Source organism: Catharus ustulatus, chromosome 5 (genome assembly GCF_009819885.2).
Source record: "Catharus ustulatus isolate bCatUst1 chromosome 5, bCatUst1.pri.v2, whole genome shotgun sequence".
In the NCBI taxonomy this organism is placed as follows: domain Eukaryota; kingdom Metazoa; phylum Chordata; class Aves; order Passeriformes; family Turdidae; genus Catharus; species Catharus ustulatus.
This window is the reverse complement of record NC_046225.1, coordinates 17,622,761-17,641,438: the sequence shown is the minus strand read 5'-3', so window position 1 is coordinate 17,641,438 and position 18,678 is coordinate 17,622,761. Positions and strand designations below refer to the sequence as shown.

The following is an 18,678-nucleotide window of genomic DNA, read 5'->3' as shown; positions in this document are numbered from 1 at the left end:
CTGCTGAGGTGAGGGGAGTGCAGCCACAGGGCTGAGGCACTGGGATGGTGCGGCTGCACCACACAGAGGACAAAGTGAAACTCTGACACTACAAACACACTGCTGCTGCACAAAACACATGAATGTATATCTAATGTTGATCTGTGTGCAGGTATGGTTCAACATGCAGTTCTGGCATAAATAAGCCCCAAAGTTCTTACCCATTCCTGCCCCTCTGTTCAGATAATTCGAGGACAGTATGGTGTCCAGAGGATGGAGCTCCTGCCTGGGGACCGGGAGAACTTGGCTATCCAGACCCGTGGGGGCCCTGAGAAACACGAAGTGACTGGCTGGGTGCTGGTAAGTACTCTGTGTATGCACAGAGCTGCACAGGCAGCAGAGCGCAGTTTGCAAACTGCTCATGAACGAAGAACAGTACAGGAGACAAATGGCAACAGACAGGGCATTTAGAGGAAAACAACCTGTGTGAGTTAGAGATGACGGAGAAGGGTGGCTCTGGTTCCAGTCTTACCTGGTGCAAGCTCCCTTCCTCTGTCTAGCATGCAGCAGAAGTGTGCATACCGCCTGTACAATCAGAGGGGGAATAGAGGGGAGGATAGGATTTGACTCAAAGAAGTTCTGTAAGATTCCTGAAAACAGAATCACCTCTACCAGTGCACAAGATGCTCACTGGAGGAGCGGGGTGTGTTTTTTCCCTTAGATATCTCCTCTGAGCAAAGAGGATGCTGGGGAATATGAGTGCCATGCATCAAATGCCAAAGGAGAGGCAACAGCTTCTGCGAAAATCCACGTTGTGGAAACCCTGCATGAAATAGCCTTGACCAAAGGTTGGTAAGTGTGGCTGAACACTCAGCAGCTCTCTTCCCTAACAGTTTATTGTTATTTGATACAAAAGGACCACCTCTGTTTAATGCTTTCAAAAGAAAAAAACCCAACAAATCCTCCCCCTCAATAGAAATACTCGTTTAACATGTGGTTTTTTGCATTTGACAAAACATTCCAGCAAATCTCAGCTGCTAGAGTTCTCAAGGGATTGTTAAATAACCCCCCACGTGCTGTGAAGTACTGGAAATACCAAATTAAAATTAAGAAATGCCTTCTGGGTTTTTTATAGAGAAACTTCCAGTGGGTTTCCATTTCTATCATCCTTTCAGTGTTGTCTGGATGCTTTCAAACCTGCTCCTCTCTCCTGGGAGCTGTATTGGCACAGCAAACATTCCAGTTCCTGCCATGTTCTCTGCATGCTGGGATATGAAACCTCAGAGATTTGCCACAGCACGTCCCCTTTGCTAGGCTGTATGCAAAGCTGCTGGCAAACCAGCCCCCCTCATCCCAGCTGCAGAGGATAGCTCAGCACCACAGCCACATGATAAGCTTAGGAATAAATCTGGAGAGCCAGAACAGTAACTGAAACCCTGCTAGAGGCAGAGGGACAGGGAATAAAGCACCTGGCTAGAGAATACTATGCTGCCCAAATCCCCTGTTGGACATAATCCTTGATTTTAATCCCTGCTAGCTTTATCCAAACTATATAGTCTTGACTTTTTTTTGTCCTTCTGTCTGTGAAGAGCTAAAATACTTCCCCCATAGAAGAACATTAGCAGCACCTGGCACTGAAATGAGAGCTTACAATTAATCCAAGTATCATGCACAGGAACTTTGCTAATGGTTTTAAGGTAGTCTCTAATCCCTTTTCAAACATCTTATTTATGGATGTGAACGAAATCGAGTTTTACAGAGTTGTGCCATGAACATCACACTTATACCCCAGAACAGAAAATGCTCGCTCCCTCACTCACATTAACTACTGTGAGGTTGCAGTACTGTGCACAGTGCCTCAGTTTGTGTCTTGCACACACCCAGCACATGCTACAGCTGGTTCTTTTCAGCTGTAGGAAAGCTCTAAGGCAGCTGGAGCTAAGTAAATGCAGACTGCCACTTTAAAGGAAATTGATAAAAGTTAATGGAACAAACTGTCAGACATCATAGCTACCTGTGGTGAGAGTCTGTGTGCCATGCCCAGGTGACCTCAGCACAGAAAAACATGTCTATTATCACCCCCCTGCAGCAGGGAGGGAAGGAAAGAAGGCAGGAAGGAAGGAGGGGTCAGGTCTCACCCTCAGCCAAGAGAGCCCAAAGCTATTGCCTAAGTTGCGATATTCCCCTTTGGAACAGGACAGAATGTAACATGTTTTTGTTTCTCCACAGATGATGGTGCAGAGCTGTGATGTGAGGACTTTCACTTACGCACAGTTTTAAATTAGTATTTTGGAAAGCTGCAAGCTCTGGCTTTTTCTAGCTGACTAATCAGTCCCTCTTAACTCCCTTTTTCTTTGAGTCCCAATTTGCTTGCACACTTCTTTCACAGATACACAAATAGATTCACAAGTTTGATTACAAATTTTAATTCTATTTACAGGAAATAAACATACTTTTGAACAGCACACATCAGATGAGTAAAACTGTAATTTTGAATGCAACGTATACAAAATGAAACAAAACCTGAGCACTTGAGTCTCATAATTAAAAAAAAAGCCTTTTTAAGGCTAAACACTCATCATACGAGGTGCAATACTCATAGACATCAGTTCTTGGAAGAGGAGTTTGCAGGCGTAGGGCATTCGAACCAAAGATATCTGGAAAGAGATTTCAAAGGTCTTGTGATAAACACTCAAAAAGCATCAACTTCCACCATCCTCTACACAAAAAACTCATTCAGTTTTTGGCTTAAAAGCAAATCTGGAGTTACGCACGAAAGCATTTAACAGGAATTGCTCACAGGCAGTATCAAAGCAAGAAGGAAGCTGAGACTGTCTGCAGGGGCTACACAGCAGCTCTCCAGAACACATTTTTAATGTAGAAATGAAGCCAAGGGATCTGATCCTAAACAAGAGCCATGTAACACAGAACATGTGCATAGCAGAGTGTGCCTGAGGTGCTTAAATGCAGGTAAGGTTTCCAGCACACACCACTCTGTAACCCCAGTGCCATTGTTAAGAGTTGCAGCAGTCAGTCCCTGGCACAAAAACAAGCCTGTTCAAGGCAACTATTTTTATCTCTGCCACTGCTCTCCCTTGACATACTTCAGCAACCAAGCATGCACTGCAGAGCTTTTATTAAATTTAGAAAAACCACCAAAGTGCAAAACAAAAGACCTCCTGTGGGGGGACCAGCCCTGCAAGCATTAGTATCTCCATGGGACAGTCACAAGGGCGATGCCTCTAAATTCCTGTGATTCTGAGTTTTACTTCTAAAAATAAGCTCTGGAGCATTTAAAGTCCCTGAAAACTCTGCACTGTACAACACTTGAACAGCATTTCCTGCCAAGTGACAAGCCAACACTATAAAATTAATAAGGAAGCATCCAAATTGACTACAACGCTATAAACACTTAAAACAGTTATGAAACTAAAATAGCAATTGTTCTGGTGCTTCTTTAAATATTTACTTCCCTATCCTCCTGCTTCACTCAAGTGGCATTTCCTCCTGCCCACAAGGAGAAACAATGGCTAATGAAAACCACACGTACCTGAGTTTTATTGCGGCATCCGCGGCATTCGTAGGTGTGAGTCCTCGTGTTTGCGATTGCCATGATTCCACAGAGGTTACACACATGCACCTGGTATGGGTCTGAAGCTTCAAACAGTCTTTCTCTCAAGAACTGGGCTGCTCCATGAGCAATCTGGCAATCTCGTTCCATTTCTCCGAAGCGAAGGCCACCATCACTAAAAGGAAGAGAAAAACCCCTCAACTTTCGAGTTCACTGGCAAGATAATCAGTTCTTGGTGGTGGAACAAGTATCTGTATTGCAAGGCAGGAGGACAGCTGTGCATTAATTTTCCTCTAACATCACACAGTAAAACTGTGGAAACAGTAATTAATAACTGCTGATGAGCATTTGTACAGCTGGTGTCTGACAGCCACAGCACAACCATACAGCAAAATGAAGTGTGATTAAGTCATCCTCTGCTTATCTGTGATGGGTTTACCCTTGGTTGGCTGCCAGATGTCCACCAAACAGCTCTCTGGTCCCCACCATGTCAACAGGACAGGGGGAGAAAGTATGATAGAAAAGCTCATGAGTGGACATAAATCCAGGGAGATTGCTTATCAGTTACTATCACAGACAAAACAGACTCAGCATGGGGAAAACGAGTTTATCACCCACTAAAAATGGAGTAAGATGATGAGAAACAGACAAAACTAAGAAGTTCACCTCCCCAACCTTCTTCCCAAGCTTACTCCATTCCTTCACTCTCAACTCCTTCCTCCCCTCCCTGTGATGACTGGGAGAATGGGGGTTGAAGTCAGTGCATCCCAGCTGCTGTTGGCTGCTCCTTTGTCACAATTTTTTCCTGCTCCAGCATGTGGCCCCTTCCATGGGATAGTCCTTCACAAACTGTTCCAGCACAGGCCTTCCCACAGGGTACAATCCTTCAGGAACAGATTGCAGCAGCAGGGGTCCCTCACAGATCATACCTCCTACCAGGAGCTACTGCAGCGTGGGCTTTCCACAGGCTGCAGGGCAGTTCCTGTTGCATCTCCTCACTCCTCTCTTGCAGTTGCTGCACAGTACTTTTTACTTTTTCTTAAATATATTCTCACAGAGGTGCCACCAGCACCACTGCTGGGCTCAGCACTGGCCAGCTCTAAGTGGCTGTGTCCAGCATGGGGCAAGCCCTGGTCCTTTCTCAGGGAGGCCACCCCAGCAGTACCTCCTGCTACAAAAACCTTGGCACCTCCACCCAATACAAGATCTTAAGCCAAACACAAGCCAAGAAAGTGTGGCTGTTCGGAGTGAACTAATTAAGCTGCAAAGCTGAAGCACGTACTTGTTCAGGGCTCAAAGCTGGACAGAAAAACAAAACACCATACAGAAACTAGCAGGGATCCTTACCGAGATCTGCCTTCCATGGGCTGTCTGTTAAGGATCTGGATTGGCCCTCGTGCACGAGAATGGATTTTGTCATCCACCATGTGCTTCAAGCGCTGGTAATAGGTAGGACCAATGAAGATCTGGGATGTGATTTTTCGACCAGTGAAGCCATTGTAGAGGACCTGAAGAAGTCAGTGCAATCATAAGCCTTACTACACATCAAGAGTATAGTAAAAAAACTATAGTGAACTGGCACTTTGATTATACCTCATTTCCTCTTAGATGATAGCCATAATCTGATAAAAGGTTGGAAATCTTTTGCACGTTGACAGCATCGTTAAAAGGTGTAGCATCACCAATTTCTCCCTTGTTTGCAGACACCTACAGAGAAGAGAGTTGGAAAGTCTGTCAGGTTTCTAAAGGACTGGTTAGACCATATTTAGCTATTCAGTTAAAACAGCAGTAACTCTTAAAACTGGAATTTGAGATTCCATGCCAATGGTAGCAACCTATCTTGCTGTGTTTATCTGCCACATATTTTTAAAAATACACACTATAAACAATTTTGCTACTCCTTCATCTAGGTCTGGGGAAAATGTCTGGAAAAAAAGCAACAGATGAGAGAGTATACTATTATTAGGTAGGGCCTGACCTTCTGGATAAAATTTACACAGCTGTACATCTTCCCTAAGAAACCTCCTTTTGCTATCAAGTAAGACAGCAAAACAATGGAGAACAATTATTTTTAAGTGAATTAATGCCTACTAGATAGTGTTAATTTTTATCCCCCTCCCCAAAAAAAGCTCAAAGGAGACAATCCCCACCAAATTTTAATCCATATTGCTCAGACAAGTGGTATATAGAGGACTGTTCTCACCTTGCCCTGAAGACACTCAATCAAGTGACCAATGGTCATACGGGAAGGGATGGCATGGGGGTTGATAATGATATCAGGTGTGATGCCTTCACACGTGAAGGGCATATCCTAGAGCAGGGAAACACACAGTCAATTCTTGCCAGAACATCATGTTTAAGAAAAGTATGTGCCAAATTAAGACTATTAAAGATTTTAAAAGGCATTGAAATACATAAGAAGCAGCTGTGTTCCCTTCTAAAAATATTTTAGGTACATTTAAATCAACATTGCACCTGAGTAGATATTCCACAGACAATTCACTTAAGACAGTTCCAATGCTAAGATTATCACAGGTAAAATCTTCAAAAGAAGAAAGAAAAATTACTACCTCTTGCCTGTACTGGATACCACAGGTTCCTTTCTGACCATGCCTGCTAGCGAATTTATCTCCAATTTGTGGAATTCTTACAGAACGTACCTGTAAGCCACAGGAAAACATGCAATTGGTAACTTAAATACAGACCAAAGAGTATTAAAGCAGAAAGCACAAACGTCAGTGCTCACCCTAATCTTGCAGAATTTGTATCCTTCCTGGTTCAGGGTTACCATGACCTGATCTACAATCCCAGTCTCGCTGGTCCGCAGGAAGGTGCTGCAGTCTCTCTTGGTGAAGCGTCTGTTGGTGCTTTCCAGCTCATCTTCGTTTTCTGGCAGTGTGACTGTTTTGCCAATGATGACATCATCCCCAGACACACGTACCCCAGGGGCTATCAAGCCATCATCATCAAGTTTGTCATAGATTGCGTGTCTCATACCTTGGGGGGAAAAGGAACAAAAAAAAGTAGACTCCCAAATTTTTCAACATACTGGCTCTTGATGTTCTGCAGTAATTCAGCAAGTCTGCTTGCAACTTCAGACAACTGCTAAAATACCTAATGCAAATATCTCAACTGATATGGTAATTTCTGTAAAATACAGAAATGTCTGTGTTAATATATCCCAAAATGAAGACTGAATCATCAGTTCATGAAGACTGAATCATCAGTTCAACATTAACTACCTTCCCCACAAAACCTTAATTAAAAAAACTGAGTCTTTGTGTACTCCTTTATCTTACCTTGGCAAGTTTCACGTGTAGGCTTTTCAAAAACTTCCTCTTGGTCATACCCTTTCTTAGACTCCTGCTCTTTGTATGAGCGATAGAACACAGACCTGAAATGAAGTTATAAAGTCTTCTCCAGTGAAACCAGCATCATTTTCTCCCATCTGTGTATCTCATTTTCACATATTATGGCTACTGTTACTAAAGACAACCAAATCCAAATAATGAGCACATGCCACACCACCTTTCCTCTGATTTCCTGTTAATCTGACCTTCACTGAGGAAGGGAAAACAAAAACAAAAAACAGCCCACAAACAAAAAGGTTTCAGAGGGCATTATGATAGTCACTTTGCAGATACTGCCAAAGTACCTAAGATAACATGCTAATTTTTGATGAACTGCAAAGACTTTTGTATCTGGTTGACACCTCAGAAGTAGTTATTATTCCTAATGATTAATCACATCTTCAGCATATCATTATCATTTTACTTTCCTCCTTATGCACACAATTTTGCACACTTTTTTAGGCCTCTACTGCTACCTTGCAGTGCCACACTCAGTACAACTGAGCTGCAGTGAAAAACTTTCAATTTATATAAGGTTCTTTCTGGTGCTTTAAGGATTTTTGTTTGCTGTCTCAGTTGCCAGCACACCAAAGTGCTTTCAGATACCATAATGCACGAAGTCACATCAGCCACCAGCTGTGCCAACAGCAGTTCCTTCTAAGGAGAGGAACATTCCAATCCTAACTGGTAGCAACTGTCTCACTAATAAAGACAGGACTATGCTAAAATGCTGCAACATTGCTCTGGTACCTGGCAACACTTGTATGAAAATACAACAGGGAAGAGTCCAAATGTTTTTTCATGAAACTGTGATACAAAGGACCATAAACAGAATAAAGATCAAAATGGAAGTGAAGATAAAGAAGAAGATAAAGTGGGCAGCCAGGTTTCATGCTGTTTTGCTAAGATACCCATTCACTGTTCTCATTGTGTTGCTCCCTCCATCCCCCCCCAAAAACAAAAGCTTCTCAAGTTGGAATGATTTAGAGAATAGCAAAACCAGCGTTTTCCAGCATAAAATGAACTTTTCTTGAGCCTCTGGACAACCCGATACAGTTTTTTTTTTAAACTTCAAGCAGTTAAAAAAATTACAAAGTCTTACCTGAAAAAGCCTCTGTCAACAGCAGAACGGTTCATAATGACAGAGTCCTCCTGGTTATATCCTGTGTATGATGCAATGGCTACAATCGAGTTGATACCTACAATATGCAGAAAAAATATTTTGAAAGAATGCACAATGCCCAGACAGACATTATTTTAACTCAAAGTAGGCTCTACTCTCTACAGTGAAGCTGTTCTATGCTTTCTCACATAAAAGCTCTATATCCCACACACAAAAACATGCAGTATCAGCAAACGTAACTCTGGATAGAAAAGAGAGTCAAGAGTGACCCCTTGTGAAAAACTTATCAAACATCAATACAGAAAATGCATTTTTTCAGTTAGATTTTAGCAGGATTTTTTCGGGTAAAGTACTTATAGCTGCAACACAATCAACAAACTTTCTGCAGTCTAGGTGTCCAGCTACAAGCTAATGCTTAACCTATACTCGTTTCTTAAATTGCACACATTTGCTAAATGTTCAGGTACTCCAGAGACACCATTTGTGACATGTTTGAAACAAAACAAAAAAAGTAGTATTTCTGTTCCATGAACATGAACTGACAAAGACAGTTACCACACCTGCTGGTAACTCTCTGAACCGCAAGTACTCCATGGAGCGTGTTGTTACCAGGGGCTTCTGGGGATAATACAACACATGTGCCAGCGTATCCATACGGACATGGAAGTTGGTGATGTAGACTCCCATAGCCTGTTTACCCATAGCAGACTGGTATGTGTTCCTGGGAGACTGGACAGACAAAGGGAAGATCAATAATTATGTACATAAAGCTCTTTACACACATACACACCCCCCCTGGGTTTTCTATCACCTTTAAAAGCAGGATGTCAGCAGAGGTGCACTGACCTGGTTGTGATCAGGGAAAGGGATAATAGATGCACACACTCCCAGGATCATGGATGGGTGAATCTCACAGTGTGTGTAGGTTGAACAATATGCCACACCTTTCTCTTGCAAGTCATCTGGAGTCATTGCCAGCATCACAGTCTCTTCTTCCAGGGTGTCAATGTACTCTACTACACCACTGGCCACAAGATCCTGCCAACTGAACAACCAATGACTCAATTAACACCTAAAATGGGTCTCTTAACAGTGACAAGAACAAAGACTTCCCTGGCTTATTATTACTACTATTGCCTCAGGGTGATTAAAAAAACTGATTAAACTGCCAGGCAGAGAAAGCATCATTGTGCTGCACAAAGCTTTAAACATTCCTCTCTCCAAACTGAGGGAACACGCAGCTTTCCAAGATGGAAAATGACACCTGCAGTTGAATTTCAGGAATGTATCTCACCTGTAATTGTTATACTCTCGTTCCTTCAGTTGGTCAATGTGCCTTTTCTTCAGCAGCAATTTCTGTTTCTCCACGATTAAAAGGGGCCGACAAATTCTGCCTGCGTCAGTGTAGATGCGGATTTCTCGCTCACGAATATCTCTAATCATCGAGACCTGGGCGAGACAGCAGCACCCCATGAGTACAAAGTCTCAGCTTGGAATCAGAATCACAGAACACAAAACAGGATAACCAAATTCCCTAAAGCAAAGACTTTCCAGGCACTATCAGAAGCACGGAACAAAAGAGTAACACTCCTACAAACAGAAGCGTTTTAGAAGATTATTTTCAACTGTTTTGACTTTCAACTGGATCCTGTTTAAAAAAAACCAATCCCTGCTAAAAACCAACCCCACAACCAAGCAACAAACCATACACAATCAAGCATATAATAATAATAATAAAAAAAAGCATCAAATACAAAAACCTCCCTAAATAAAACACAAAACAAACAAAATGTGAAGTATATTCAGAAAGAGACTTGCAAATAATGCTACTTGAAACTTGCAATGTAGTATCAAGGCATTATCTTCTCCTGGTCTAAAAGGACACCCAAACTCTAGATGTAAAGATTTATACCTCTGACACAATGATATCCATCTGACGACGAAGCTTCCTTAAGGTATTCATCAGCTGCTCTGGATCTTTGTGTATTCCTACCCAGCAGCCATTAACAAATATCTTGGTAGCACTAGAAAGGGGAAATACAAACAAATAATAATTAAAATATCCCACACTACCAAATAACCCCAAACCTTTGAAGTGTTGTGCAGGATAAAACGCTTAAGTCTGTTTAAAGAATTTTATTTGCACGTACTCAGCTATTGCTGCTGGAGATATTTCTTCTAAGTTTTCCATACTCCACTCTTCCAAGAATTCCAGAATTGGAGATGGCTGAGACCCCACAGAAATGTAAGCCATCAGGGCTAAGTTCTTCACAAGTCCTACTGCATGACCCTAGCAGAAACACAAAGTTAGCTTGTATTTTCAAATCAATAGATTCCCCCAAGAAGATTCAAGAATTTAAACATAACTCCCCAAGGAACCAGACATGAAACATGCTTTCAACCACCGAGTTAGGTACAAAGCCAAATATTTTTGTCAGCATTATTAAAAAAAGTGCAAGGGATCATCACAAGTGCCGTGGCTACAAAATGATCATGAGGGGAAAGGCAGTTAGTACACAAATCCTGCTTTCATTACCTCAGGGGTCTCAGCAGGGCAAACCATTCCCCACAGGGTGTTGTGCAGCTGCCGGGGCTTGGCCAGTTTTCCATCTCTCCCAATCGGAGAATTCAGGCGTCTCAGGTGGGAAAGCGTTGATGCAAAAGTCAGGCGGTTCAACACCTGCACGCAGGAAGGAGTTCAGTCTGTCAAAGCTTCTTTAGTGTGTTGCTGACAGGCATCATGACACACTAGCACAAAGGATCAATGCCCTCTAGAAATGATGTGCTTATAAAAAACTAAAACAGCTCTTATTTTTGTTAGCTACACCTTTTAGTTCACCTCCTTTTAAGAATAATTGTGTTTAACATACAACATGCATGGCTGCTAAGCAGTGTTAAACTCTTCCATGAGAACAGTTTTACCATAAGAACTGTAAACCTGACAAAGCCCTTATTGTACCTGAGATACTCCTGCTCTGGCCTGATGAGCTTTCTTCTGGTCACCCCAGTTTCCAGTTGCCAATGAATATTTCAAACCATCTGAAATAATTCTTGTTTTAATTGCCAACTCCAAGTTGAAATCTTTCCCTCTGTCAATGAACTTCTGTGCATATATTCTCACTTCCTTCAGCAAATTCTTGAACATTCTGTAGAAGAAAGACACCGAGAAATCTGATTAAACAGTGCTGTGCAATTCAGCCTACTCAGGGCTATTTGAAAAAAATTTCACTGGCCGTCTGAAAAAAAGCAATTTGTAACCAGGGTGAGTGGGGAGAGGGGAATAAAGCAGATGAAACTGTTTGTAAACATGCACAAAATATGCTTCAAAACAAGTCAGTGCTGGCCACCTGATGTTCTAGAAAACTCAACTACTCCATGAAAAAGTCATAATCAGATAGAAGCTGTGTTGCCCAAGACTGGCTCTCTGACACAAGAGAATTAGTCTGATTTAGAAGCACAGAGTTGGCAATGCCTGTGCCATGAAAGAAAACGAGCATGCAATAGTTACCCTCTGAACAGGAAAGCCAAGAGTGGCCCAGCAAGATCCAGTCTTTTGTTGCCATAATGATCTCTGTCATCAAGCTCTCTTCTTCCCAGTGCTGCCAGCAACAGTCTATGAACCATATACCTAAGCAAATAAGATCGTTTATGTTTGAATCTGACAGCAGACATACACAAGGAAGATTACATGTTTTCAAGAATAGTTAAGTGAACTCTTTCCTAAAGGCTGTGCATTCTAGATCTTTAGGATACCACTGCCCTAAAATAAATCTCTTCAGCACATCCTTAGAGGAATATGGTCCACAGAAAATTCACGCTAAGGACAGAGAGAAGAAAATATTTACATCATGATGGTCATGCCTTTTCTGCTAAATATCTGTCCTGTGCTGTTATATGGCTCTGTTTAAGCACATGCAATCAGGTATAAAATCACAAGTCTCCTGATGCTACAGTTCATCTGCATACCAATAAGCAGCGATCAAGACAATGTTTTAAAGAGTGGTTTACATTACAGTCAGCTTATCAGTAGTTATCTACATCTTAGCTATCAATTTCTAGATGTTATCCATGCATCTGGATATCAAAAATTTAGCACTGTCATCATATTTAACTTAAGATTCAAAATGTGTTTGAGGCTAATTTTATTCCTTTTTTCCCTAGTTTATAAAAATTTGCATTTTCTTAGCCTCAAAAATATACCAGTGCCCCAAAGTTTATCAGAGTATCCAGAACACTGAGGTTAAAACAAACTTCCATTCAAGGTGTTCTTCCAATCATATACAAGAGTAAAAACTTTCCATTTGCAGCTGTGAGACAGAGTTCTGACATACCCTAGAAAATAGGCCTTTTTGGTTTCACAGAAGTCACTGACACCAACATGTGGGAGCATTTCTTTCTGCAATACTTCTTTGGCATACTTGATTCTCTTTTCTTTGGTGACACCTGGCTTGGCACCTCTTGAGCCAATGAAGTTCAGAGCCACATTTTGCTCCTGAATGACAAATGCTTCATCCAGAGAAGGTTTGACCTGAGGCACAAAAATACAGCAAAATCCTCTAGCAAACAGAGCCTGTTGGAGCTAAGGAAACTACACAGTAATTTGTAAAGGATTCTTTTCCGGATCTGCAAATTATTCATTCAGCTCTTTCTGGCAATAGAAAACATCAATGAAGCGTGCAGAAAATAGTTCAGAAAATAGTTCTCATTCAAGTTCTTTCTAGGTCTGATGCTGTTTCAAGTATAACCAAGATTTTACAATTAAAGTCAACAACAGCAGGAGAAGACCCTAACTCTCTAAATATATATTAACTCTAAAAATTTCCACTACACTCTGTCTCCTTAGTGTATTCATTAGAATAGATTCAGGCAGAGAGCTTTCAACATTCCTTATACAGAAGCCACAAAAATAATAAGTAAATTACAACTGGAACGAACAGCACTTCAAGGGATGACTACCTGCACTGACACACCACCAAACATGAGAACACTAAATAATTTAATATATATATATTACCATTTCCATCATTTCTGGGTCTTCAAAATCATATATGATGTGCTCCAGAATGTCCCTGTCAGACACAAAGCCCAGTGCACGGAAGACAATGATGATGGGGACCTCTTGCTTGATATATGGCAGTGTTGCTACAATACGCTGACCAATGGCACTCTTCTTTGCACCCTGCAAAGATGGGAAAAGCACAGGTCAGGCTTAAATCATCCTGCCTTCAAGTAAAAGTTTTTCTCTGGATTTGGATGATACAGCACAACACAAGCATATTTATTCAAGCACCACAGGAAAACACGGCTTCTCAGCAGGCCAGTTAAGGAGCTACTCTGCAACTATTCTCCAGCAATGAATTTTTATTTTAAAAACATTTCAAGCTTTAGAAGTCTGTGAAAACTTGTAGGGTTTTTGCTGATACAAAAGAATATAAATATTACTTGTACATCATATGCATCATTTCTCTCCTTTAGTGCCAAGAGCAACCCTATCCATGTTCAGTGTTCCTTCTGTCAGGCTTAAACTCAGCTTTTCTAACCCACTGTGCAAGTGATTATTCAAGTAGCTGCTCCCCTTCTCCAGAAGGAAATGCTGTGGGATGCAGAGGAAATCAGGAGTGTCCCAGACATCAGGAATGAGAATACTGTAAAGTTTCTATTTAAGTTGCTCTTGGAAAATTTCAAAAAATCAGTGCAATACTAAATGAGTACTGACATCTTTTGCTTTAGAAGTTATTTCCCCTCACAGATGGCAGAATTAGATCATAAATATGAATTAACATGTGGTCAGCAAAAGGCATCTCAACACTAGCTTGACTATCAGCAAAGAGAGGATTTCTGCTCCTCTATTTATTCTTAGTGAAAACACAGGACACAGCTTGTCTGACTTTTCTAAAAACTCATGTACAGTAATTTAAAAATTGTTTTTAGCCTTGCCCTAAAATCTGCCACAAATTGAGTCTGCATTTGAATACTCAAATCATTTATCATAGAGACAGGCATAACGTATGAAAAACAAATTTTCGTTTACTTTTATCTTCTTTACAACTTAGCATCGGAAGCAATTTCTTCTCAAAAACCTAAAAGAAAATGACACAAAGAGACAGGACAGTAACAAAACTCCTAAATTAGTCTCTGGGGTTATTACTGCCTAGCCATACCTGTCCACCTCTGGCCAGCATGCTGACCCATATAGTACTTGTTGGTCGAGAGGAATTTTCCAGACAAGATCTACACTCTCCTGTGTAGGCATATTTTGAATCTTTCTTTGCAAACACATACACTGTGTTTGTAGCCATTTTCTCCTGAGCAATCAGAACCTGTCAGAAACAAGAGCACCAGTAAATAGCTGACAAAAGAGAATACCGAAAGCAACACTCACACTATTTCTACTATTCCTTCAGGTGCCTTAACTTCAGAGCAATGCACAGCATTTTAGCTAAACTCTGTATTTTAAAAATACACATTTAAACAAAATACACAGCTAGCTAAGATGGAATAGCCAAAACAAGAAACTCAGGGAACACTGTTGTCTGTTATTACTTACCACATGTGCTGTCTGTGTCGAGACACTTCACTGATAAAGAAAGTATTTACTATCTGTTTTTCCTACTATCTGCTTTTCCAAGGCCAACACACTACACAGGCAAATTTAAATGCCAGCTCAACAATCAAAGTCAGATTTTTTTTTCCCCCAAGAAGAAATTTCCTGTGTTTGCCCAGTTATCAGTTAGAAAATACTGTCAGTTTCACTGCTGAGGCACTAACAGGGTGTGCATGTGATTTTCTGAAGCTGCTTCCACAGCAATGGAAGCAAGAACCTATTCTTAAAACAAAATGCATCTCTATAGCAGTGAACAAGCAGGAGGATACTCTGAGTAAGTGCCTCATTGCAGAGTGCATGCTGCTCTGCAATGCTGGAAAAGGAAATAAAAATATCTAGAGTACTTACTGGCAAATAGTTCACAAAACGCAAATCAGTTCACAAAACTGAAGAAAGGAAGAACTGAAGATGGGAAATGTGCCTCAAAGAAGAAAAGGTGGCTTGAGAAAGCCCTCACAGATGACTAAAGCCCATCTTTCTGCAAGATCAGGTACTCAGAGCATCTCTGGTACACTGAAATAAGTTTCTGTGCTCCTGGCAAAACATGGAAACAAGTAACAGAATTTCCAGTGTCTTTGAAGATGGCTGTGTAAAGTATATCCCTTACCTTTTCTGATCCATTAATGATGAAGTAGCCACCAGGATCAAGTGGGCACTCATTCAGCTCACAAAGATCACGGTCAGTTAAGCCATTCAGCAAACAGTACGTGGAACGCAACATGATAGGAATTTTTCCTATAAAGGTTTTCTGATGCTGGGTCTGCAATTGGTCCTCCCCTTCTTTAATAACTGTTTTAGTTATATCCACATACAAGGGGGCAGAATACCTACAGGATAAAAACACCACTGTGTTATCTGTCAGTTACTACCTTTTTGTACAACCCTAGTAATGAAGGCACTCACAGCTGTATTAAGCATTATTACCAAATCATCAATCACCAGCTGCATTTAACAACTAAACATGAAAGTTTACACAAAGCAATAATTATTATATTTTCAAGCACTACTATATTGTAAAAGGCTATGAATTAATAAGAAGAGGTAGTTCTTCCTTGTGTTTATCCACCACAGAGCTGGCTCTTACGTAAGGTTTCTCAGTCTGGCTTCATTTGGCATCATAGGTGAGGGTGCTCCATCTCTTTCCCAATGTGTAGGTTTGGAGAGATAGATTTGTTCAAACTTCAACAGATACCGGGGCTGGAAAACAAGAATATATTTACTTGTAATAGCAGAAACATCTCCCCTATTAGCAACCAGAACTGTTACTGCAGAAGAATAGCCACTACCAATAGATGAAAACACAGCAAGCTGGGTGACCCTGGTTCCTAGGAAGATTCTATAGGGTAAGCGAACAAAGTAAGACTTGAATTTTTGGAAAATTATCTGATTTTAAAAATGCCCAAAAGCTTCCTACAACAGGAGGTGGCAGACCCTTGTTGGCAAGTTTTGTAGATAAAAAAAATCTCAATCCTTATGTGAAGAAACACCTTTTCCTGGATTTGCAGCAACAGCCACATATAGTACCATTTCCCAAGTTCTCATGAAACCAATCTTAAGGAGAATACCATGATTTACCATCATTCTTATCTCTGAGCATGGTTGCTATACCCTTTCATGTGCTCTAAACTGCCTCCAAAATTTGAGACTGAGAAGCAGAGGGAGACAGAAACAAAAAAATAAAGTTTTTCCCAATACACACAGTTTCCTTAAATTAGTCCAGAATCTTCAGATGTGATGAGAGATTGCCTGCAAGTGACTCTGAATGAAAAAGCAAGTTTTCTCGTCTCTAAACCTATTCCTAAAAATTGCATTTAGTAAATGAGAATAAGATACTAATCTCTGTGATTTGAGAAAGTGAAATACTAGTTTTTGGGTAAAAAGAAGCCCAGCACAAACCATACTTATAACCTGAACCGTGACCAGGCACAGCACAAACATCAGCTGCAGAACTGCACAAGTAGAGAATTCTGCTGTAACATACACAGAACAACAGAAGAAATATTAAGAATTAGTGAGCTCAATGTTTATGAGCTTTTTGCCTAGCAAAGAAACCAAAAGACATCTCAGCTATTCTCTACAGGATAGTTGTTTGCCTGCAAAAAAATGCAAAGGAACAGGAAAACCATGAACAAATTCAATGCTCTGGTGTCCTAAAGTTCCTTTAAATCTCTAGAGGGAAGCATCAAGGCAGTGACTGACAGAAAGACAATGGCTCATCACCATTTGCACTTATGAAACAAGGATCAGACTATACAAGGGACACGGGTGAAAGCACGAGAGCCACTGTAGAAGGTGAACACTCATTGTAGAAGAGCCATCACAGGGCACAGATTTGAGACAATCTGTCCTCTTTGGAATGTGGTGCCAATGGAAGAAGATGAACAGCAGCGCCCTTTGAAAACAAGGACGTAACTTAAGCCTAATTTCAGTCAAAGCTAAGACAGAAGCTTTTAGTCACAGACCTTTCTTGCCATGGTAAAGCTTCTGAAAAATCAGAATCTCACCAAAACACAGCTTGCTCTTGGTTACCTGACCTGCTCTATTATATCTCTGTCTGTGCAGTTTTGCAGAGGAACTGACAATATGAGCTGCAGCATTCACTTGTTCTTGGTCATTTCTCAACTCAAACAGCAGGACAGGAGTTCAATAAAACTGATGTAAAATTATTTTGAATAGTGAAAACACATAATCTCTGTCAAGGTTCTCCACTTACTGGCTCTTCCACTTCTCCTGAGGCATGCTGAGCTTCAGCTTGTAAATCAATTGGTGGAGCATCTTCAACAATTCTCTGCACAGACATCTGAATAAACTCATCAAAAGAATCCAACTGTTGCCTGACTAAACCCTTTTCGTCAAAATAGGAGCTAAAAAAAAGGTTAATAAAAAAAATCTTAATTAATGTACTTCACACACCAACAAATTTAAGATGTATTTATTACCAAAACTCCAAAAGCTATGAAATATAGTAGAGAATCAAACACATTCAATTAACCCAAGGCATGAGTTTCAAACACAGATGCTCCTCACAAATGTTTAACAATTCCCTCCCTGCCTGAAGACACTTTGGAGTGACAGACTTGCTGCCACCTCTTGGCTAAGACATGACTGTATCCAGTCAGTGCCTTAAATTTCCCTTAAATTGGAAGAGAAACATGATGACAAACCTCACTGAAAGCAGCTTCAGCTCAAGTTTTCAATAACATCTGTCAATTACTTTGCTTTAACTGATTTTCCTAGCTGCACTAAACTAGGAGCACGCCCCCAAATCCAAGTAATAGTACTCAGAACTATTAGCCTGGATCCCCTCTGCTCCAGCCACACAGGTCCTGGGTGCTCATGTTTTGCTAAAAAAAACCACCACCAAAATGATGGAAATAGCCTAGTATTGACTTCGTAATGCCAGTATCAGCTGTGAGATTAGTGGCCAAAACCCTGTGCTCGATATAGAACCAGAACCACCTCTTTCTTCACTGAAGAAAGGGCGTGCTGGGGGTCAGCAGAGCATCTTAATTCCTACTGACAACCCTTTCTGCTGAAAGCTCTCCTGCTCTAAACGTGCTGCAGCAAGTTCAGCACAAGCAAGCCTGCAGCTCCCAGCCGTGTTCCCGGCAGCAAGCTGGATGTCACCTGCAAGACCACGAGAGTACAGCTGTGGAAGGGATAAGGACAGAGTTTTAGCAGGTCACCTAATAACAATCCAGCAGGCCTCCTGCCACAGGTCGGGGGTGATTTCATCATCGTCTTCATCATATTGCATATCTGTGGGGAAGCACAACGTGTGAGTCAGGCTCTGGCCAGTCCCTCCCCGCCCGGACCCTCCGACACCTCGGCTCCCGCAGCAGATCCCACCGCATAACCCCCATCTCCCGCCTCCCGCGGGCCCCGGGGGACCAGAGCATCCCCTGGACGGGACGGGCGGGAGAAAAAAGCGAGGAGAAAGAAAGGGAAAACCCTCACCTTCGTCCGCGTCGTACATGGTGGCGGCGGGAGGGGCCGCGGGCGGCGGCCGGGCGAGCGAGGGGCGAGGGGCGAGAGACAAGAGTGAGCGCGG

General features: G+C 41.6%; 2 protein-coding genes across 2 annotated transcripts in view; one reads left to right on the top strand and one right to left on the bottom strand.

Annotated features, from left to right (window-relative positions):
* The window catches only part of IGFBP7 (insulin like growth factor binding protein 7), a 15,095-nt gene extending 12,651 nt beyond the window's left edge, over positions 1-2,444 (top strand). The window contains exons 3-5 of the mRNA XM_033059818.1: positions 223-339; positions 701-827; positions 2,209-2,444. Coding sequence (XP_032915709.1) covers positions 223-339; positions 701-827; positions 2,209-2,228 — 264 coding nt within the window. The 3' untranslated portion in view covers positions 2,229-2,444. The remainder of the gene's footprint in view (positions 1-222; positions 340-700; positions 828-2,208) is intronic.
* POLR2B (RNA polymerase II subunit B) lies at positions 2,390-18,678 on the bottom strand. The gene is made up of 25 exons (XM_033059817.1): positions 18,585-18,678; positions 18,314-18,386; positions 17,341-17,491; positions 15,712-15,824; positions 15,235-15,454; positions 14,185-14,343; positions 13,038-13,202; positions 12,355-12,551; positions 11,532-11,651; positions 10,983-11,169; positions 10,560-10,703; positions 10,174-10,313; positions 9,936-10,047; positions 9,318-9,472; positions 8,870-9,068; positions 8,584-8,752; positions 8,003-8,099; positions 6,850-6,944; positions 6,297-6,547; positions 6,121-6,210; positions 5,754-5,861; positions 5,144-5,257; positions 4,898-5,058; positions 3,530-3,725; positions 2,390-2,636 (listed from the first exon to the last, which is right to left on the bottom strand). The coding sequence occupies exons 1-25, from the start codon at positions 18,601-18,603 to the stop codon at positions 2,547-2,549; spliced, it is 3,525 nt and encodes a 1,174-aa protein (XP_032915708.1). The 5' UTR covers positions 18,604-18,678; the 3' UTR covers positions 2,390-2,546.